This window comes from Anser anser (assembly GCF_964211835.1).
Source record: "Anser anser genome assembly, chromosome: Z".
Taxonomy (NCBI): Eukaryota; Metazoa; Chordata; class Aves; order Anseriformes; family Anatidae; genus Anser; species Anser anser.
In genome coordinates, this window is record NC_139723.1 from 79,302,391 (window position 1) to 79,324,333 (window position 21,943).

Sequence of the window (21,943 nt, forward strand, 5' to 3'; positions counted from 1 at the left end):
TCCCATGGAGAGTATTAAAGTACGTGTTGTTATTAGAATCTCTCTTGCTTCTGATTCACATCATGAGCTATTTGAACACCAAACCATACATGCTTTGTATGGCTTTGCTTGGCTTTGTTCAGTATTCATTTGGTTATTTTGTTTAGTCCTGTAGTACTTTTTTTGTGTTCTTAACCTTGAATGTAAGGTAGAACTTTTAAGTGTAAATGTTTGAGAACCAGTTTGTCACTTTTCAAGGAGACATTTAAAGAGCTTTGAATTACAAATGAATGTTGGTGCTGCTGTTACTGCCTCAAATTCACAGGTCTGGTCAGCTAGGGAAAGAAGTGGTGCTAACACAGAGCTGTTTCCTAAAACCAAGTTATCTGCAGGTGGTTTTTCATCAGTGGATTCCTTATTCTCAAATTTTACAGTATGTATAAAACTGAACTGATTGTTCTGATTCATCTTCTGAATAAGGAAAAGGTTTTTAGGTGTTGTAGTGGTGGTATGAGTAGTATGGTTGAATTATTAGATTTTCTGTAGTAGTATGTCTAATTTTCCTGCTTTCAGAGATGCTATTTGTTTGTTTTTATATTTTTTTGAGCCTTGCCTTTTGAAGAGAGTATTGAGGCTGTTGGCAGAGTTGTGGAGCACATACCTTACAGTTATAGTTAGCAGAACTAATGAAATGCAGGTTAGAACACGCAAAGTGGTGAATCAAACCAAAGCACTGCCTCACCTAGTACCTGTCCCCTGTGATACCCAGCAGCAGTTGCTCAGGGAAAGAATAAGAAAGAAGCCACGTGTTATGTGGAACTTTCTGGTACATTCTGGTTTTGGAATTTACATGGCTTACAGGCATTGTATGATTGCTGAAACAACTGTTTTTTCTAAAAATGTAGTAAACTGATAATTAGAAATGATTGATGTTTATCATGCTTCTTGTTATTAATAGTTCTTTTTTATTTTTATTAAAAAGTAGTCAGATATTATTTAAAGAAAAATTGCCTGTAGGGGGGTGTGTGTGCACATACAGTGTGTATATGGTTTGTTCTAGGATAAATTCGTTGTGTTAATTCTTTGCAATTTCTTTCTAGCTCCCTTTCCAATCATCAGAGCAGCCTCTCCCCTGCCTCAGTGTTGTCTTCAAGCACATCACATGCAGTAAGTCCTGTTTGCATTTCAACAGATGTTTGTCATATAGTCAGTGTTAATCTGATGATTAAGACCCTCTCTTAAAGTTCATTGTGTCCCAGTACACCAGGAACTGAGACAAGAGGTTTATCTCAGGAGAGAAGGAATGCTAGCCCTCTAGTGGTAAAAAGGTAGTCATTACTACTTGTGATTTGTGCTAGATCAAGAATTAAATATTAGAGACTGGCCAGTCGTACAGCTGCAGAGAAAATTTTTGTGCCAGGAAGGGGAGATGGAGTAAAGAGAATTTCTTGCAGCAAGTGTGTTAAAAATAGAATTGGCTGTCTGAAACTTCTTCAAAAGGTGGGGTGTTAGCAATCTATACTGGAGAAGTTAGCAGGCAAAGTGTGGGGTGATGGAATGATATGTATCATGACAATTGCTTCATGACAGATGATACTGGAGCTTACCATGTGACGTTGTTGTCATGTGAGTAATTCATTTGAGTGAGGCAAATGGTATTGAATACAGTGCTGTAGGTGAGCTTACACAAATGGAAGCCAGGCACTGCTTTATTCAGTGATAGTGTATTTCTGTACAGTCCCAGTTAGGGTGTGCCAATAGGCTTCTGCTCTTCTTTATTCGTGTATTTTAGTTTGTAATGCTTCATCCTGACTGAATGTGTAACTTGAAAATTCACATTTAGGCAAATGTCCTTCTTCCCTGTCGTGGGAGCTGTTTTAGCTTCTGTGTATTGATAACACTTTTGCAAGTGTGATCAACTTTTACAGTAAAGGCACTGTATTGCGCTGGATTCAAACCAGGAACTCCTTTATACCCATGGGTTCCTGTAACATATCTGATCTGTGGTGGTTTACCATGTTGAATTTGTTCTGGGGCATTGCAGTTTTAATATTTTAAATTCCACAAAGTGCAATGAGGAAATGACAATAGCAGTGTCCTGTATTCTGGAAAAAACAGTCTTTTGGGAGAATATAGTTTATATAATAAGTACTAGCTTAAATGAGTAGACAGTCAAAGGGCAAAAAATGATGCAATGGAAGGATGTTTGAGTTTTTGCAATACAATTCCATGATGATACAGCTGCTTAATTTAAACTCTCATGTAATTTTCTTTGAATACTTAAAAATGACAAGCATGCGACTTAGTTGCTTGCTTGGTACATAAGTAATGCATATACTATTAAACATTCTCTTGCATGAGCTGCTGTTACTTAAAAGATTTTTTTTCCACAGCATCTTCCACTGTGGTTTACTTGCTCTGTGATCCTCATTCTTTTTGTCTCCTTTCTAGCACACTAGTGTTGAGAACACAACTTCGCTCCAGCCCTCAACAACTTTTTCAACTGCTTCAACCTCAGCCACTAGCACCACCTCTTCGGTTGTCAGCATGGCAAGCAGTATGAACACTACAAACAGCCTTGGCCTGAGCGTTACCAGTGTTTCTATACCAGCTGCTACCACTCGGGCAGCTCCCTTAGTGTCTTCAGGTTCGCAATATTAACAGATCACGTGGATAGACAGAGGACTTCAGTCTGCAGGGCTGTCAGTTGAGCATCTCACCAGCAATAACTACGCTAAGAAATCCACACTCTTGACTAGCATTTTCAGCATGCTTTACTTGCTGGCTTTTAAAATAAAGTTGCCTGCTTTTGTGTATTTGAAGTATTTGTTAGGGTGTGATGTGGCGTTTATATAGCACATTCTATCCCCAAAAAGCTTTATAAATAGACACCAGAGCAGCTCTCGCTTCAAGTTTTGGACTAGGAGACTTGCCCAGTTTGTATTCCAGTTTGTGATCTGCTCTTGGCTGTCAGTTCACGTTAGCTTTCCTTTCAGTCTTCTCTGTGACTTGAATTCATTTGGCAGTATCAAAGTACACTGCAGTGTCCTCATTATCATGTGTCACATACCTACTGCCACATCTGCAGAGAGGAAAAAAGCTGTCTGTGTGGGATATTCCACAGCAATAATCGCTTCTTCCAAAGTATCCACTGACAGAGAAGGTGGGGAGACTTCTTTGACTGAAGTGGAAGCAATGCTATATTTCTCTGTTGCTCTTCTAATCAATGTAACCTGCTAAAAGGAAATTCTGTGCAGGGAAGTGAATGATGTAAATATTAAGATCAAACTTAAATACATGAGAATTTTTCATTTCCTATTCCCATTCTTTGTAAATGAAGCATCTGACTGGCCAAAATGCCTTTTTACCCTTCTGCTTCCTAGCTCTGCTTCATAGAGGCACCTGAGGCTGTCTCAATCTTCTTTATTTTCCCAAATGCAATAAGTAACCCACAAAAAGTATACTGGCAATATTTAGTGCTTTCTGGTCTGTTGCTGACAGCAAGGGGAAAATGTGTTGACAGGACAGAAAATGAAAGAAAATGATTTGCACTCAGATCAAGACCAATGCCTATGTTTTACCTTCAGGAGGGGACCAAGGAAGGAAGTTCCTGTAATTCCTATAATCCACTCAAAGTAAATGACAGAATCGGACTGTTTTCTGCAGGGACTGTTTTCAATTTGACGTAGTCTGTGCTTTCCCTTCCTTTAGATATGGTTCAACTTTTCAGGCTATTTTGAGCATTTTCATCAGTTAGCACTAAATTTTTCTGTGTAGTTCTGTTCTTTAAAAGCCATGATAGTGCAGCTGCCAGGGCTCGTGAGCTATGTTGTCTCGGTGCTGAAGCCTTTTCTTTTCTAAAGGCTTGTTAAAGCGTCTGTATTTTGGTTCTACAGGCAAAGCTCCCCCAAACCTACCCCAAGGTGTACCGCCCTTGTTGCATAACCAGTATATTGTGGGACCTGGAGGACTTCTGCCTGCCTACCCAGTAAGCAATTTAATTGTACCTGTCCTTGTTTACTTAAACCTTGGTGCAAGTGGGCCCTCCAGACCTGCTGCTGTCTATGCCAAGGCATTTGTGTTGTCATGTATTGCACTTGGAATTCTTCTTCCAAATGCTGAAGAAGTGCAGTCTATTCAGTGGGAGTTCACTGTTCACAGAAAATTTCAGAATTGGTGTGGCTGCTGTCAAAGCTGAGCATGTCTTCTGTTACGGTTTTTGGTGGTATAAAGTTTTAGGCCTTTCCATTAAATTTAGACTTATTCAGGTTTGTGTTACTGGAATAGACTCACTGTATTGTTGGTTGAGCTGTGCCATGTGTTCTGTCTGTCATTGCTTGAAAGGTTGCACGGAGTTTTTTGATGTCTGACCAGGATCAACATCTCATTATCTAATTTTTGAATCGGAAACTGTTCTAACTGCTTTTCTTATTACATTGAATGTGAGGGATGAGTTGTAGTTTGCTTGATAATCTACTCGTTATGTCTTTAATCGTCATATTCTCGGAAAGAATAATTGCAGAAAAGACTTGCTTTTACTCCCAAATCTGAATGCCCAGTAGATCTTTATTAATTCATGAATGATACATCTGTAAAAATAGTATTGAAGACTGGACAGTCAAGCTCTCTTCAGAGAACTGCTATCACCCGAAAACAATATTAGAGTGACAAGCCATTTTAAGCTTTACTAGCCTTACAATTCTACAGTGCTTCATGATTACTAAATACAACATATAGCCATACACCTTTAACGTAGGCTTTTCCCGGAGCAAACTGTGTTTAAAGCCCCAAATTTGTCAGCATCAGAGAAAAGTGTTATAATGATGTTGTATTTTTATCTGTCTTCAAGCAGATTTATGGTTATGATGATCTCCAGATGCTTCAATCCAGGCTGCCAATGGTAAGTAAATAGCTTGGTTTATTTCATTTTAAGCAAGTTATCTTCAGTATTGATCCTCTGTCCAACACAAATTGCTTTGCTCAGTGGTGATTAAGAGCTTATCCTTATGTTCTGTTTTTTGAATATCCACAAACAGTTTCTTTAGGTGATGTAAATGGGTATAGAGCGATTGTTACATTTGTCCATCTGCAAACTCTGTCTTTTCAAATCTGAAATCTGAGCATGAGCTTCTTTCTTAGCAAGGGGTGGGCTTGAACAGCAAGGTGTTGTACATAAATTGACAGCCACTGGGTACATCTAGCAGGTTGTTGAAACTATTAAAGCTGGAGTTCTTTGCATGCATTGTGGCAACAAATGCATCAGCAGGTAAGCTGCAGGAGAGGAAGCACACGATTTTCTTACTTAGCTGAATCCAGAATATAAATGACATATGAGAGAAACTGGAATCATAGGTAGTTAAATTCACAAGGAACCTCACCCTCAATGCAGAAAGGTGAGGAGTTGTTTCCTCCCACCCCAAAACTCGGGCAGAGAACTCAGAAAGGTTGGTAGTATGTAACTAAGAAAAGTCGAAGGATACATTGATGCACTGTATCCATAAAGGCAAAACTGGAGCAATGAGCAGTGATCTGGAAAGAGGTATTATTGGATGAAGGCTGTATTTAAGCAAGTCAGTATGAAGTTGTCCATGTGGAATCTGGGGGTTAGCCAGATGGAGTACAGGGATGTACCAGACAAAACCCCGTCTGTCTGCTCATCATCAAATCAAAGGAAGAGTAGGCCACAAGTGATACTGTGGTTAAGATTTGAAAATGTTCTATGCAACCAAAAACCACTTAAGAAAAATGTTGCAGAAGAACCAGTCTGACAGATAACTGAATTGAGTTAGGAGAAAAAATATGGATGATATCTAATAATTAATACTAAACTGGGGGGGAAGTATTGCCAGAAGAAATAAAAAGTGAGACCCAAAATAAAGTATCTGGTAATGAAAAACAGGTGGAATATTTTCTGTAATGGGCAAATCAAGGCTATGGAAAATGTAGTAGTACTTAGCTTCAGAAGAAGCTTCATACCTGTCAGACAATTAAAGTGGAAAACTGACCTTTATGTTATTTGTAAGTTGTCCATATATTCAGCAGAAGACCTTAAATTTAGGTCTAATATAAATAGCACACAATGATTTGGAAATAAGTGATGAAGGTTTCTGAAAATCTTTTGTATGAGGATGTCTTACTTTCCAGTAAAAGTTTTTTGAAACCCAAGAAAGTTGCAGTGAGGGCAGATAAAGCCATACTGAGATAAAAGGAAAGACCTAGCTAAATGAAGACCTGGCAGCTTGATATCAGGTCAGGACAAAGTTGTGGGATGGCTGGAAAAATGCAGTAGATGTGTCACACAAATTGAGGTGAAGCTATTAAAAACAAGTAAGAAATACTATAATGAGTTAGGGAAATGACAATATTGGTATTAAAATAAGAACATGCTTTGAACATTAGTTCAAAGCAGCTGAGCCCAGCTGCCAGCATGGGCTTGGTGGGGGAGAATAAGGCTTGTGTGGGGCTGTGAAGGTACATCTGCCTGTAACCGTTCCGTGCTGGACCTGTTAAAAATGTGACTTCCATAAAATATTTTAGAAATACTATTATTTTTCCTGTTTTCTGTTTACTTTTGTTTATAAATAAACTTAGGCAAATAGATGAATATGCAACGGACTTGTAGGGTCTTAAGGCAGTTCTTCACAGGGGTTCAGCCAGTTGACAGACTTGAGTGAACGACCTGCAAGTTCGTGCAGTGCAGCAAGTAGCATGGATACGTGGTGTACAGCAGGGTGTTGTGGTCGCTGAAGCTGTCGAGGTTGTGACCAGGGAGTGTGTCATGCCCGTGAGCGTGCAGTGTGCGTGGTCAGGCGCGAAGGCCACGTTGATCCTGGGCCGTGTGGGTGGGAGAGCGGTCAGCGGGCTGTGAAGGGGCTGGTTGGCTGAGGAGCGGTGTGCCTGGCGAGGTCATCAGCGGTGTGGTGGAGGGAGGGGTTTGTGGTCGCTGAAGCTGTGGAGGTGGTAGGAGAGGAGTGGAGCGAGAGCGAGCTGTGCATGCTGATGGAGGCTGAGAGAAGGAGAGAGGTGCTGGGTGCGTGGGGGTGGTAGCTGCGAGGGTGTGCGTGGGGAGAGAGAGAGAGAGGGGCTGTTGGCAGAGGTGCCCCGGGACGGGACGGGAGAGGGGTGATGGAGACGAGTTTGGTTGGTGGGGTTGTCCCGAGGTGGTTGAGTGGAAGCGCCTGAGCACTTGAGGGCTAAGCAGAAGTGTAAGGCTGGAGATGAGGGCATTATCCAGATGCCCTCAGGCCAGCGAGAGGGATGCTCTAGGACTGGTCAGGTTCTTACAAAAGGTCTTTATTTCCTTTGCATAAATAGTTAATAAATAGACGACAAGCTTGGTTGAAATAAATAGTTAAATAAGGAGGTGGTGGGTGGTGGTGGTCTGTGGGCTCTGGTCAGTTCTTGTCAGCGTCCCAGTGTGGTGGGCGAAGGGAGGCGTGAGGGCAGAGGTGCGCGTGTGGGGCTCCTCTTAGCGCATGGCGCGGGTGAGGCGGTGGATGCGCTGGAAGCAGGCGTGAGCCTCGAGGCGGACGTGGTCCCAGGCGCAGGGGCTGTAGGTGTGGTTCTGGAGGAAGTGTTGGATGCAGCCGAAGTACTTGTTGATGCCGAGGTGAAGGTTGCGGGGCCCTCGCCTGTGGAAGCGCGTGGCGTCGGCTGGGAAGCAGCGCTCGAGGTGGTGGATGTGGTGCTGGAGCTGGTTGAGGAGGTCGCGGCGTGCGGTGTGGAGCCAGTGCGCGGGGGTGCTGGGGCTGCTGAGGGTGTCGAAGAGGTGCTGGAGGAGGTGGAGGGCGGCGTGTGCGGCTTGCTGTGTGTCGTTGGTGTCCAGGAGGGTGTCCGGGAAGGAGCAAGGCGCGTGTTGGTGCGGGCAGGGCTGCGTGGGGCTGGGAGCCATGTCGCGGAGGAGCTGGAGGCTGTCCCAGGGGAAGGCGCTGTTGTGGAGGCGCAGGGGGCTGCAGGAGAAGGCGTCGGCGGGAGGCGTGAGGAGGAGCAGGAGCGCCAGGGCGCTGTGGATGGCTGTTGGTGGTGGGGCTGCGGGCCCAGGCATGGTGGGTGTTGGGTCGCGCTGGGCAGGAGCCTGTTGGGGCTGGGTGGTGGTGCGGGTGGTGGCAGTGCTCGGGGTGCTGCCGTGTGTCGGGCTTTATGCGGTGCGGCATCTCTCTTTCCCTTCGTCGCTTTCTGGTTGGTGAGAGTTTCCGGCTGTGGTTTTCAGTTTTGGTGGTTGTGGTGTGTGGGGAAGTGCGTTGTTGGGGTGGCCCTGAGCGTGGTGCGGGTGCTGGAGGTCCTTGGCTGGTGTTTTGGCTGTTGTTTTTAGGGGGTATTGGGAGGCGGGGGATGTGAAAGTGGCGGGGAGAAGGTGCTGCGGAAGGTGTGCCGCAGATGTGGTTCTTTTTTCTATTTCTGGTTTCTATTTTGGCCTGTAGGGGGATCTTTTTGTCGTAGCTTCATTGAAATTTCTCTTTCTGCCCAAGTCCACTTTCGCTATGCAATCCCGTAGCGTTAGGTTGTCGTCTTTGTACTATTAATGTGTTGCGTGTGTTTTCCCTTGTATGTGTTGATGTTTCTATTTGTGTTTTCCAAGGACTGCGAAGCGATGTTCTTCGAAGGAGCCTAAGGGAGGTGTCTGGTGTCCCCATTGCTTCGTGGTGGTTGTTTGAGAGGAGATGGGTGTGGGTGTAGGTCCTCGGTCCCTGAATGTCTCTGTATGAGGAGCTCCTAGAGGCTTAAGCGTTTGAAGCTGCTGTGAGCATTTAGGACAGGCGTTTGCTTTGGGGAAAAAGGAAGAAGGGGGGTTTCTTCTTGCGAGCTGGGTGTGTGTTGCCATTCGCATGGCCTCAGGCACCAAGTCTTGTGGTTGTTGCTTTCTGTTCCTTGTGAGCCGTGGCACGTGGAGAGAAGGTATAGTGCCCATCAGCTGTTTGTATGGAAGAGTGTTGTTTTTGGGATGGGCTGAGCCCTGTTCCCTTTGTTATTTCTCTTACGTGGGAAGAGGTGAAGGAGGAGGCTTCCTGAGATCCTAGAATTTTTGGATGGTTGGGGTTAGAAAGGACCTTAAAGGTCACCCGGTCCCAACCCACTGCCATGGTCTGGGGCACCTCCCTCCAGACCTGGTGCCGAAAACGCCATCCAGCCTGGACTTGAGCACTGCCAGGGACGGGGCATTCCCAGCTTCTTTGGGCAGCGTGTGCCGGTGCCTCACCAGCGTTATAGTAAAGGATTTCTTTGGAAAGTGTAACGTAAATGTACCCTCTTTTAGTGGAAAGCCATTATCTGGCGTCCTCTCCCTCCACCCTCACAGAGTGAGTCCCTCCCCACCTTTCTCTTAGGTTCCCCCTAGTTACGGGAAGGTCACTAGCAGGTCTGTATGTGCCATGGCTGTGGGAGGGGGGTCTGTATGTGCCATGGCTGTGGGAGGGGGGTCTGTATGTGCCATGGCTGTGGGAGGGGGGTCTGTATGTGCCATGGCTGTGGGAGGGGGGTCTGTATGTGCCATGGCTGTGGGAGGGGGGTCTGTATGTGCCATGGCTGTGGGAGGGGGGTCTGTATGTGCCATGGCTGTGGGAGGGGGGTCTGTATGTGCCATGGCTGTGGGAGGGGGGTCTGTATGTGCCATGGCTGTGGGAGGGGGGTCTGTATGTGCCATGGCTGTGGGAGGGGGGTCTGTATGTGCCATGGCTGTGGGAGGGGGGTCTGTATGTGCCATGGCTGTGGGAGGGAGGTCCGTGGCAGGACCTTGCACATTTTGCCCTATGGCACGTCGTTGTTGTTCAAAGAGCAGGAGGAAGGGAGCTGTTGTCCAAATCTGCGGCCCCGGGAAAGGTATCTGAAGTGAAGAGAATACGAAGTATTTGTGTCTGTCGTCTGGCTCTTGAGTGAGCGACCCGCAGGTCCGAGTGATGCAGCAAGCAGCACGGGGACACGGTGTGCAGGAGGGTGCTGTGCCCCATCTGCAGAGCATGCAGCTGAACGCCGAGCGAGGTGGCACGTCTTTTTCTTTGGTGCTGCCTGAGCGTGGAGCAGTTGTGGAGGCCCTGGGGAAGAGGATTTGGGGCTGGCCCCCACACGCTGGAGCAGCCTTCTGCTCCCACCCCACCCCGTGCCAGCCCGAGCTGCCATGAGTGAGGGAGGGAAGGGGAGATGGCCCCGTGTTTGAGTCCTTGTGTGGGGCTCGGTGTGGTGGTTGTGTGTGGAGGTGGGCTGCCCCCTTGGGAGGTTCTGTACTGGTGAGACAAGAGCCACTTGGAGGAGGTTTGTAGAAAAGGTGAAGTTTATTTGCTTTCAATAAATAGTTGAATAAATAGATAAATAGGAGGCGGGAGGGAGGGAGGTGCGCGTGTGGGGCTCCTCTTAGCGCATGGCGCGGGTGAGGCGGTGGATGCGCTGGAAGCAGGCGTGAGCCTCGAGGCGGACGTGGTCCCAGGCGCAGGGGCTGTAGGTGTGGTTCTGGAGGAAGTGTTGGATGCAGCCGAAGTACTTGTTGATGCCGAGGTGAAGGTTGCGGGGCCCTCGCCTGTGGAAACGCGTGGCGTCGGCTGGGAAGCAGCGCTCGAGGTGGTGGATGTGGTGCTGGAGCTGGTTGAGGAGGTCGTGGCGTGCGGTGTGGAGCCAGTGCGCGGGGGTGCTGGGGCTGCTGAGGGTGTCGAAGAGGTGCTGGAGGAGGTGGAGGGCGGCGTGTGCGGCTTGCTGTGTGTCATTGGTGTCCAGGAGGGTGTCCGGGAAGGAGCAAGGCGCGTGTTGGTGCGGGCAGGGCTGCGTGGGGCTGGGAGCCATGTCGCGGAGGAGCTGGAGGCTGTCCCAGGGGAAGGCGCTGTCGTGGAGGCGCAGGGGGCTGCAGGAGAAGGCGTCGGCGGGAGGCGTGAGGAGGAGCAGGAGCGCCAGGGCGCTGTGGATGGCTGTTGGTGGTGGGGCTGCGGGCCCAGGCATGGTGGGTGTTGGGTCGCGCTGGGCAGGAGCCTGTTGGGGCTGGGTGGTGGTGCGGGTGGTGGCAGTGCTCGGGGTGCTGCCGTGTGTCGGGCTTTATGCGGTGCGGCATCTCTCTTTCCCTTCGTCGCTTTCTGGTTGGTGAGAGTTTCCGGCTGTGGTTTTCAGTTTTGGTGGTTGTGGTGTGTGGGGAAGTGCGTTGTTGGGGTGGCCCTGAGCGTGGTGCGGGTGCTGGAGGTCCTTGGCTGGTGTTTTTTGTTGAGGTGGTGGGTAATCTGTCCTTAGTGTTTGTGTGGGGGATGTGAAAGTGGTGGGAAGAGGGTGCTGGCGCAGCTGTGTTGCGGATGTGCTTTTCTTTGTGTTTCCCTTTTGGCCTTGAGGGAGAGTAGTTGAGTACTCCCCAAGATCGCTCTTCCTCCCTAGGTCCGCTTTCCCTATGTCATGCCCTAGTGTTGGGTCTGGGTTTTTTCTTTGTGGTCTTATTTTGCCTGTCTGTTGCATTTTACTTTCAGCGCAGTCGTTCATGGCAGGTTTAGAGGTGTTTCTGGAGGCAGGGGTGTTGTGAGCTGCTCGGTCCTACTGCGGTTCTGTGGTCAGGTATCGTTGGAGGAGATGTGTCCCTCGTCTTCCTGTGCTTTGAATGTCTGTCTGGATGGAGCTTCCCAAAGCTTGTCTGCTGCTTGTCCCTGTGTCGGATCACCCGTGTCTTGGGTTTGTGTGCGTTTTGTTTTTGGATGAAGAGGAACTTTATGGTAGCGTTTCCTGCAAATGAAGGGACCCCCAAGGGTCATGGAATCATAGAGTTTGGGGAAGACGTCTAAGATCATCTAGTTGAACCATTAATCTTGAATTAGAGTCCAGCAGTAACCCTTGTCATTACGTCCTGAATGTACGCGTTTCTCGAAGATCTCCAGGGATACTGACTCAACCATTTTGCCGGACAGCCTATCCCAATGCTGCCCAACCGTTTCAGTCATGAAATTTCTCCTCGTCTCCAGGCTAGACCTCTGCTGGTGAACCGAACCGTAAGGCCCTTTTCCCTCTTAGTGCTGTGGAGGAGAGCCCCGTTCTCCACCTTGCAACGCAACGTCCCTTAAGTTATTTGTGAAGTACAGCAAGGTCTCCCCTGAGCCCTCTTTCGTACAAGGGTGGGGGGGGACACAGGGTCCCTGTGCCCCCCTCATAAGACTTGTTGTCTAGACCGTTCCCTAGCGTTGTTGCGCTAACTCATCAAGTCCATCTCGTGTCTCCAGAGAGGACACTGCATTGGCCGTGGTGCTGTGCGTGCCTCCCTGCGAGGGGAGTGTTGTGGTTGATGGGAGGTTGTCTGCAGTGGTGGTGTGGTTGAAGGCAGGGTGTGCAAGCGGTGGGGCAGAGGCCGCGAGAGCGGTTGTGGTGTGGGTGTGTGAGGGTTTCCCTTTATTCCTTGAGGAGTGCTATCATGCTTTTCTTTTGCCCTTCAGAATTGCCTTTCTGAGCATGTGCTTTTGTTGTGTGAAGGCCGGTTGCTGGTTGTATTGGGTTTGGTTTTTGGTCTGTCTTTCCCCTTTGTTTTGGTATTAGTTCTTTGTGAAGCAGTAGAATGGCAAGGAGCTCTTTCCTCTGTCCTGGCATGTAGGCGTTGGTTGGTCCTTGTGGGACGAAGGCTGTCAAGAAGGCTGTGAAGGTGTCAGGAGGCAAGAAGAATTGTAGAACCATGTTATATTGTGAGTGTGAAGGGACCCTCAGGGATCACGGAGTCCAAGTCCCGGGTCCATGGTGGAGGAGCCAAGAACCAAACTGTATTTGTGAGAGCCTTGTCCAAGCACTCCTTGAGCTCCGGGAGGGTTTGGTGCCGTGACCATCTCCCTGTGGAGCGTGTTCCAGTGTCCAGCTACCTTGACTGGGAAGAACCTTTTCCTAAGAGGCAGGGTGACCCTCCCCTGTCCCAGCTCCATGGCGTTCCCTGGGGTCCTGTCGCTGTCCCCAGAGAGCAGAGCTCAGCGCCTGCCCCTCTGCTCCCTCATGAGGGAGCTGTAGGCCGGCATGAGGCGTCCCCTCCGTCTCCTCTATTGTTGGCTGCAGGAAGTGAGGGACCTCATCTACTGCTCACTCGTCTTGCTCTCCGGACCTTTCACAGTCTCCGTTTCCCTCCTTTGGAAGTTCTCCAATGGCTTTATGCCCTTGTTTTGTGGTACCCAGAAGCGTAGGGGGTGCTCGAGGTGAGGCTGCCCCAGAGCAGAGTGGGACAGTCCCTTCCCTCGCTGGGCCTGAGGCCGCCCAGGATACGGCTGTCCCTTTTGTCTGCCAGGGCGTGCTGCTGGCTCATGTTGCGCTTGGTGTTGACCCAAATGCTGAGATGTGTTTCTGTGGGGCCGCTGTCTGGCCTGTGTTCCTCCCGTGTGCAGGTGAAGGCAGGGTTGCCCCGTCCCCGGTGCAGCCCAGTGCAGCGCTTGCTGTTGGTGCGCGTGAGGTGGTTGGTGAGTGCCCAGCCCTCTGGTTTGCCAAGGGCTCCGTGCAAGGGCTCTGTGTCCTCGCGGGAGTCCGCGCCTCTTGCGAGTGTAGCGGTGTTCGCTAAGTGACGTGTTCTGCCTTTGAGTCCTTCATCCAGGTTTTTTGTGAAGGCATTAAAGAGCCCTGTCCCTAAAATGGTGGGCTAGGGCATGCCGTTAGTGACTGGCTGCCAGCCTGCTGTAACCCCGTTTAGCGTAAGCCGCTGAGGCCGCCTCGTCTGGTGGTTGTTTTCCCATCGTGCTGTGTAGTTGATGAGCTGTTTGCTGTCCGTTTTGTCCAGAAGGGTACTGTGAGAGGAAGTACGAAAGCTTTGGTAGAATCACACAGAATCACAAAATACGAGGGATTGGAAGGGACCTTGGCCAATCATCCAGTCTGTTCCCACTGCCAGAGCAGGAAGACTTAGATGACGTCGCACAAGAACGCATCCAGGCAGGTTTTGAATGCCTCCAGAGAAGGGGACTCCACAACTCCCGTGGTCAGCCTGTTCCAGTGTTCTCTCACCCTCACCGTGAAACACGTTTTGTCTCATACTTACACAGAACATGAGGTGTAACCTGAGTATTGCAGCTTGCACGCATTGCTTCTTGTCCTATCTTTAGATGTCAGAGAGAAGAACCTGTCTCCGTCCTCCTGACACTCATCCTTTACACATCGAGGTGACCCCTGAGTCTCGTGCTCTCCAAGCTAAAGAGACCCAGCTCCCTCAGCCGTTCGTCGTAAGGGAGATGCTCCACTCCCTTCCTCATCCTCGTGGCTCTGCGCGGGACTCTCTCAAGCAGTTCCGTGTCCTTAGTGAAGTAAGGGTCTGAGAACTGGAGACGATATTCCAGATGCGGTCTCAGCAGGGCAGAGTAGAGGGGAAGGAGAGGCTGTCTTAACGTAATAACCACAGCCCTTGTAATCCACCCCAGGATGCCATTGGCCTTCTTAGCCACGAGCGCACAGAGCTGGCTCCTGGTCATCGTGCTGTCCACCAGGAGCCCCGGGTCCGTTTCCCCTTTGCTGCCGTCCAGCAGGACGGTCCCCAAGGCATCGTGGTGTCTGGAGTTGTGCTTGCCCAGATGCAGGACTCTACACTTGCCCTTGTTATATTTCATTAAATTTCTCCGTGCAGTGTAAAAAGATGACGTTGGGTGGTGTCCCTTGGTGAGGTAGGAGGGTACCGTTGTCCTGAGAGGAGAAGCTTGAGTCAAAGAGGAGATTCCTCTCGTGCAGCTGTGTTGGCTGTGACCAGGGAGTGTGTCATGCCCGTGAGCGTGCAGTGTGCGTGGTCAGGCGCGAAGGCCACGTTGATCCTGGGCCGTGTGGGTGGGAGAGCGGTCAGCGGGCTGTGAAGGGGCTGGTTGGCTGAGGAGCGGTGTGCCTGGCGAGGTCATCAGCGGTGTGGTGGAGGGAGGGGTTTGTGGTCGCTGAAGCTGTGGAGGTGGTAGGAGAGGAGTGGAGCGAGAGCGAGCTGTGCATGCTGATGGAGGCTGAGAGAAGGAGAGAGGTGCTGGGTGCGTGGGGGTGGTAGCTGCGAGGGTGTGCGTGGGGAGAGAGAGAGAGAGGGGCTGTTGGCAGAGGTGCCCCGGGACGGGACGGGAGAGGGGTGATGGAGACGAGTTTGGTTGGTGGGGTTGTCCCGAGGTGGTTGAGTGGAAGCGCCTGAGCACTTGAGGGCTAAGCAGAAGTGTAAGGCTGGAGATGAGGGCATTATCCAGATGCCCTCAGGCCAGCGAGAGGGATGCTCTAGGACTGGTCAGGTTCTTACAAAAGGTCTTTATTTCCTTTGCATAAATAGTTAATAAATAGACGACAAGCTTGGTTGAAATAAATAGTTAAATAAGGAGGTGGTGGGTGGTGGTGGTCTGTGGGCTCTGGTCAGTTCTTGTCAGCGTCCCAGTGTGGTGGGCGAAGGGAGGCGTGAGGGCAGAGGTGCGCGTGTGGGGCTCCTCTTAGCGCATGGCGCGGGTGAGGCGGTGGATGCGCTGGAAGCAGGCGTGAGCCTCGAGGCGGACGTGGTCCCAGGCGCAGGGGCTGTAGGTGTGGTTCTGGAGGAAGTGTTGGATGCAGCCGAAGTACTTGTTGATGCCGAGGTGAAGGTTGCGGGGCCCTCGCCTGTGGAAGCGCGTGGCGTCGGCTGGGAAGCAGCGCTCGAGGTGGTGGATGTGGTGCTGGAGCTGGTTGAGGAGGTCGCGGCGTGCGGTGTGGAGCCAGTGCGCGGGGGTGCTGGGGCTGCTGAGGGTGTCGAAGAGGTGCTGGAGGAGGTGGAGGGCGGCGTGTGCGGCTTGCTGTGTGTCGTTGGTGTCCAGGAGGGTGTCCGGGAAGGAGCAAGGCGCGTGTTGGTGCGGGCAGGGCTGCGTGGGGCTGGGAGCCATGTCGCGGAGGAGCTGGAGGCTGTCCCAGGGGAAGGCGCTGTCGTGGAGGCGCAGGGGGCTGCAGGAGAAGGCGTCGGCGGGAGGCGTGAGGAGGAGCAGGAGCGCCAGGGCGCTGTGGATGGCTGTTGGTGGTGGGGCTGCGGGCCCAGGCATGGTGGGTGTTGGGTCGCGCTGGGCAGGAGCCTGTTGGGGCTGGGTGGTGGTGCGGGTGGTGGCAGTGCTCGGGGTGCTGCCGTGTGTCGGGCTTTATGCGGTGCGGCATCTCTCTTTCCCTTCGTCGCTTTCTGGTTGGTGAGAGTTTCCGGCTGTGGTTTTCAGTTTTGGTGGTTGTGGTGTGTGGGGAAGTGCGTTGTTGGGGTGGCCCTGAGCGTGGTGCGGGTGCTGGAGGTCCTTGGCTGGTGTTTTGGCTGTTGTTTTTAGGGGGTATTGGGAGGCGGGGGATGTGAAAGTGGCGGGGAGAAGGTGCTGCGGAAGGTGTGCCGCAGATGTGGTTCTTTTTTCTATTTCTGGTTTCTATTTTGGCCTGTAGGGGGATCTTTTTGTCGTAGCTTCATTGAAATTTCTCTTTCTGCCCAAGTCCACTTTCGCTATGCAATCCCGTAGCGTTAGGTTGTCGTCTTTGTACTATTAATGTGTTGCGTGTGTTTTCCCTTGTATGTGTTGATGTTTCTATTTGTGTTTTCCAAGGACTGCGAAGCGATGTTCTTCGAAGGAGCCTAAGGGAGGTGTCTGGTGTCCCCATTGCTTCGTGGTGGTTGTTTGAGAGGAGATGGGTGTGGGTGTAGGTCCTCGGTCCCTGAATGTCTCTGTATGAGGAGCTCCTAGAGGCTTAAGCGTTTGAAGCTGCTGTGAGCGTGTAGGACAGGCGTTTGCTTTGGGCAAAAGGAAGAAGGGGGGTTTTTCTTTTTGCGAGTTGGGTGTGTGTTGCCATTCGCATGGCCTCAGGCACCAAGTCTTGTGGTTGTTGCTTTCTGTTCCTTGTGAGCCGTGGCACGTGGAGAGAAGGTATAGTGCCCATCAGCTGTTTGTATGGCAAGGGTGTTGTTTTTGGGATGGGCTGAGCCCTGTTCCCTTTGTTATTTCTCTCACGTGGGAAGAGGTGAAGGAGGAGGCTTCCTGAGATCTTAGAATTTTTGGATGGTTGGGGTTAGAAAGGACCTTAAAGGTCACCCGGTCCCAACCCACTGCCATGGTCTGGGGCACCTCCCTCCAGACCTGGTGCCGAAAACGCCATCCAGCCTGGACTTGAGCACTGCCAGGGACGGGGCATTCCCAGCTTCTTTGGGCAGCGTGTGCCGGTGCCTCACCAGCGTTATAGTAAAGGATTTCTTTGGAAAGTGTAACGTAAATGTACCCTCTTTTAGTGGAAAGCCATTATCTGGCGTCCTCTCCCTCCACCCTCACAGAGTGAGTCCCTCCCCACCTTTCTCTTAGGTTCCCCCTAGTTACGGGAAGGTCACTAGCAGGTCTGTATGTGCCATGGCTGTGGGAGGGGGGTCTGTATGTGCCATGGCTGTGGGAGGGGGGTCTGTATGTGCCATGGCTGTGGGAGGGGGGTCTGTATGTGCCATGGCTGTGGGAGGGGGGTCTGTATGTGCCATGGCTGTGGGAGGGGGGTCTGTATGTGCCATGGCTGTGGGAGGGGGGTCTGTATGTGCCATGGCTGTGGGAGGGAGGTCCGTGGCAGGACCTTGCACATTTTGCCCTATGGCACGTCGTTGTTGTTCAAAGAGCAGGAGGAAGGGAGCTGTTGTCCAAATCTGCGGCCCCGGGAAAGGTATCTGAAGTGAAGAGAATACGAAGTATTTGTGTCTGTCGTCTGGCTCTTGAGTGAGCGACCCGCAGGTCCGAGTGATGCAGCAAGCAGCACGGGGACACGGTGTGCAGGAGGGTGCTGTGCCCCATCTGCAGAGCATGCAGCTGAACGCCGAGCGAGGTGGCACGTCTTTTTCTTTGGTGCTGCCTGAGCGTGGAGCAGTTGTGGAGGCCCTGGGGAAGAGGATTTGGGGCTGGCCCCCGCACGCTGGAGCAGCCTTCTGCTCCCACCCCACCCCGAGCCTGCCATGAGGGAGGGAGGGAGGGAAGGGGAGATGGCCCCGTGTTTGAGTCCTTGTGTGGGGCTCGGTGCGGTGGTTGTGTGTGGAGGTGGGCTGCCCCCTTGGGAGGTTCTGTACTGGTGAGACAAGAGCCACTTGGAGGAGGTTTGTAGAAAAGGTGAAGTTTATTTGTTTTCAATAAATAGTTGAATAAATAGATAAATAGGAGGCGGGAGGGAGGGAGGTGCGCGTGTGGGGCTCCTCTTAGCGCATGGCGCGGGTGAGGCGGTGGATGCGCTGGAAGCAGGCGTGAGCCTCGAGGCGGACGTGGTCCCAGGCGCAGGGGCTGTAGGTGTGGTTCTGGAGGAAGTGTTGGATGCAGCCGAAGTACTTGTTGATGCCGAGGTGAAGGTTGCGGGGCCCTCGCCTGTGGAAGCGCGTGGCGTCGGCTGGGAAGCAGCGCTCGAGGTGGTGGATGTGGTGCTGGAGCTGGTTGAGGAGGTCGCGGCGTGCGGTGTGGAGCCAGTGCGCGGGGGTGCTGGGGCTGCTGAGGGTGTCGAAGAGGTGCTGGAGGAGGTGGAGGGCGGCGTGTGCGGCTTGCTGTGTGTCGTTGGTGTCCAGGAGGGTGTCCGGGAAGGAGCAAGGCGCGTGTTGGTGCGGGCAGGGCTGCGTGGGGCTGGGAGCCATGTCGCGGAGGAGCTGGAGGCTGTCCCAGGGGAAGGCGCTGTCGTGGAGGCGCAGGGGGCTGCAGGAGAAGGCGTCGGCGGGAGGCGTGAGGAGGAGCAGGAGCGCCAGGGCGCTGTGGATGGCTGTTGGTGGTGGGGCTGCGGGCCCAGGCATGGTGGGTGTTGGGTCGCGCTGGGCAGGAGCCTGTTGGGGCTGGGTGGTGGTGCGGGTGGTGGCAGTGCTCGGGGTGCTGCCGTGTGTCGGGCTTTATGCGGTGCGGCATCTCTCTTTCCCTTCGTCGCTTTCTGGTTGGTGAGAGTTTCCGGCTGTGGTTTTCAGTTTTGGTGGTTGTGGTGTGTGGGGAAGTGCGTTGTTGGGGTGGCCCTGAGCGTGGTGCGGGTGCTGGAGGTCCTTGGCTGGTGTTTTGGCTGTTGTTTTTAGGGGGTATTGGGAGGCGGGGGATGTGAAAGTGGCGGGGAGAAGGTGCTGCGGAAGGTGTGCCGCAGATGTGGTTCTTTTTTCTATTTCTGGTTTCTATTTTGGCCTGTAGGGGGATCTTTTTGTCGTAGCTTCATTGAAATTTCTCTTTCTGCCCAAGTCCACTTTCGCTATGCAATCCCGTAGCGTTAGGTTGTCGTCTTTGTACTATTAATGTGTTGCGTGTGTTTTCCCTTGTATGTGTTGATGTTTCTATTTGTGTTTTCCAAGGACTGCGAAGCGATGTTCTTCGAAGGAGCCTAAGGGAGGTGTCTGGTGTCCCCATTGCTTCGTGGTGGTTGTTTGAGAGGAGATGGGTGTGGGTGTAGGTCCTCGGTCCCTGAATGTCTCTGTATGAGGAGCTCCTAGAGGCTTAAGCGTTTGAAGCTGCTGTGAGCGTGTAGGACAGGCGTTTGCTTTGGGCAAAAGGAAGAAGGGGGGTTTTTCTTTTTGCGAGTTGGGTGTGTGTTGCCATTCGCATGGCCTCAGGCACCAAGTCTTGTGGTTGTTGCTTTCTGTTCCTTGTGAGCCGTGGCACGTGGAGAGAAGGTATAGTGCCCATCAGCTGTTTGTATGGCAAGGGTGTTGTTTTTGGGATGGGCTGAGCCCTGTTCCCTTTGTTATTTCTCTCACGTGGGAAGAGGTGAAGGAGGAGGCTTCCTGAGATCTTAGAATTTTTGGATGGTTGGGGTTAGAAAGGACCTTAAAGGTCACCCGGTCCCAACCCACTGCCATGGTCTGGGGCACCTCCCTCCAGACCTGGTGCCGAAAACGCCATCCAGCCTGGACTTGAGCACTGCCAGGGACGGGGCATTCCCAGCTTCTTTGGGCAGCGTGTGCCGGTGCCTCACCAGCGTTATAGTAAAGGATTTCTTTGGAAAGTGTAACGTAAATGTACCCTCTTTTAGTGGAAAGCCATTATCTGGCGTCCTCTCCCTCCACCCTCACAGAGTGAGTCCCTCCCCACCTTTCTCTTAGGTTCCCCCTAGTTACGGGAAGGTCACTAGCAGGTCTGTATGTGCCATGGCTGTGGGAGGGGGGTCTGTATGTGCCATGGCTGTGGGAGGGGGGTCTGTATGTGCCATGGCTGTGGGAGGGGGGTCTGTATGTGCCATGGCTGTGGGAGGGGGGTCTGTATGTGCCATGGCTGTGGGAGGGAGGTCCGTGGCAGGACCTTGCACATTTTGCCCTATGGCACGTCGTTGTTGTTCAAAGAGCAGGAGGAAGGGAGCTGTTGTCCAAATCTGCGGCCCCGGGAAAGGTATCTGAAGTGAAGAGAATACGAAGTATTTGTGTCTGTCGTCTGGCTCTTGAGTGAGCGACCCGCAGGTCCGAGTGATGCAGCAAGCAGCACGGGGACACGGTGTGCAGGAGGGTGCTGTGCCCCATCTGCAGAGCATGCAGCTGAACGCCGAGCGAGGTGGCACGTCTTTTTCTTTGGTGCTGCCTGAGCGTGGAGCAGTTGTGGAGGCCCTGGGGAAGAGGATTTGGGGCTGGCCCCCGCACGCTGGAGCAGCCTTCTGCTCCCACCCCACCCCGAGCCTGCCATGAGGGAGGGAGGGAGGGAAGGGGAGATGGCCCCGTGTTTGAGTCCTTGTGTGGGGCTCGGTGCGGTGGTTGTGTGTGGAGGTGGGCTGCCCCCTTGGGAGGTTCTGTACTGGTGAGACAAGAGCCACTTGGAGGAGGTTTGTAGAAAAGGTGAAGTTTATTTGTTTTCAATAAATAGTTGAATAAATAGATAAATAGGAGGCGGGAGGGAGGGAGGTGCGCGTGTGGGGCTCCTCTTAGCGCATGGCGCGGGTGAGGCGGTGGATGCGCTGGAAGCAGGCGTGAGCCTCGAGGCGGACGTGGTCCCAGGCGCAGGGGCTGTAGGTGTGGTTCTGGAGGAAGTGTTGGATGCAGCCGAAGTACTTGTTGATGCCGAGGTGAAGGTTGCGGGGCCCTCGCCTGTGGAAGCGCGTGGCGTCGGCTGGGAAGCAGCGCTCGAGGTGGTGGATGTGGTGCTGGAGCTGGTTGAGGAGGTCGTGGCGTGCGGTGTGGAGCCAGTGCGCGGGGGTGCTGGGGCTGCTGAGGGTGTCGAAGAGGTGCTGGAGGAGGTGGAGGGCGGCGTGTGCGGCTTGCTGTGTGTCGTTGGTGTCCAGGAGGGTGTCCGGGAAGGAGCAAGGCGCGTGTTGGTGCGGGCAGGGCTGTGTGGGGCTGGGAGCCATGTCGCGGAGGAGCTGGAGGCTGTCCCAGGGGAAGGCGCTGTCGTGGAGGCGCAGGGGGCTGCAGGAGAAGGCGTCGGCGGGAGGCGTGAGGAGGAGCAGGAGCGCCAGGGCGCTGTGGATGGCTGTTGGTGGTGGGGCTGCGGGCCCAGGCATGGTGGGTGTTGGGTCGCGCTGGGCAGGAGCCTGTTGGGGCTGGGTGGTGGTGCGGGTGGTGGCAGTGCTCGGGGTGCTGCCGTGTGTCGGGCTTTATGCGGTGCGGCATCTCTCTTTCCCTTCGTCGCTTTCTGGTTGGTGAGAGTTTCCGGCTGTGGTTTTCAGTTTTGGTGGTTGTGGTGTGTGGGGAAGTGCGTTGTTGGGGTGGCCCTGAGCGTGGTGCGGGTGCTGGAGGTACTTGGCTGGTGTTTTTTGTTGAGGTGGTGGGTAATCTGTCCTTAGTGTTTGTGTGGGGGATGTGAAAGTGGTGGGAAGAGGGTGCTGGCGCAGCTGTGTTGCGGATGTGCTTTTCTTTGTGTTTCCCTTTTGGCCTTGAGGGAGAGTAGTTGAGTACTCCCCAAGATCGCTCTTCCTCCCTAGGTCCGCTTTCCCTATGTCATGCCCTAGTGTTGGGTCTGGGTTTTTTCTTTGTGGTCTTATTTTGCCTGTCTGTTGCATTTTACTTTCAGCGCAGTCGTTCATGGCAGGTTTAGAGGTGTTTCTGGAGGCAGGGGTGTTGTGAGCTGCTCGGTCCTACTGCGGTTCTGTGGTCAGGTATCGTTGGAGGAGATGTGTCCCTCGTCTTCCTGTGCTTTGAATGTCTGTCTGGATGGAG

General features: G+C 52.3%; 6 protein-coding genes across 14 annotated transcripts in view; 1 reads left to right on the forward strand and 5 right to left on the reverse strand.

Annotated features, from left to right (window-relative positions):
- The window catches only part of UBAP2 (ubiquitin associated protein 2), a 123,299-nt gene that overhangs the window by 64,714 nt on the left and 36,642 nt on the right, over positions 1-21,943 (forward strand). For 5 of the 9 annotated variants that reach the window (XM_083818346.1, XM_083818342.1, XM_083818345.1 and 2 more), the window contains 4 exons: positions 1,080-1,146; positions 2,431-2,626; positions 3,876-3,967; positions 4,829-4,879. In XM_083818346.1, the coding sequence (XP_083674472.1) occupies positions 1,080-1,146; positions 2,431-2,626; positions 3,876-3,967; positions 4,829-4,879 (406 nt within the window). The remainder of the gene's footprint in view (positions 1-1,079; positions 1,147-2,430; positions 2,627-3,875; positions 3,968-4,828; positions 4,880-21,943) is intronic. The other 4 variants (XM_083818347.1, XM_083818343.1, XM_083818348.1 and 1 more) reach the window with 1 other exon arrangement.
- On the reverse strand, positions 4,907-8,897 carry LOC310889997 (interferon-like). Its single transcript, XM_083818359.1, has one exon. The coding sequence runs from the start codon at positions 8,021-8,023 to the stop codon at positions 7,448-7,450; it is 576 nt and encodes a 191-aa protein (XP_083674485.1). The 5' UTR covers positions 8,024-8,897; the 3' UTR covers positions 4,907-7,447.
- On the reverse strand, positions 10,295-12,179 carry LOC310889996 (interferon). The gene has a single exon (XM_083818358.1). It carries the CDS (start codon positions 10,897-10,899, stop codon positions 10,324-10,326), a length of 576 nt encoding a protein of 191 aa, XP_083674484.1. The 5' UTR covers positions 10,900-12,179; the 3' UTR covers positions 10,295-10,323.
- On the reverse strand, positions 12,259-17,197 carry LOC310889989 (interferon-like). The gene has a single exon (XM_083818351.1). The coding sequence runs from the start codon at positions 15,900-15,902 to the stop codon at positions 15,327-15,329; it is 576 nt and encodes a 191-aa protein (XP_083674477.1). The 5' UTR covers positions 15,903-17,197; the 3' UTR covers positions 12,259-15,326.
- LOC310889998 (interferon-like) lies at positions 17,391-19,973 on the reverse strand. Its single transcript, XM_083818360.1, has one exon. The coding sequence runs from the start codon at positions 18,623-18,625 to the stop codon at positions 18,050-18,052; it is 576 nt and encodes a 191-aa protein (XP_083674486.1). The 5' UTR covers positions 18,626-19,973; the 3' UTR covers positions 17,391-18,049.
- LOC310889994 (interferon) lies at positions 20,484-21,881 on the reverse strand. The gene has a single exon (XM_083818356.1). It carries the CDS (start codon positions 21,286-21,288, stop codon positions 20,713-20,715), a length of 576 nt encoding a protein of 191 aa, XP_083674482.1. The 5' UTR covers positions 21,289-21,881; the 3' UTR covers positions 20,484-20,712.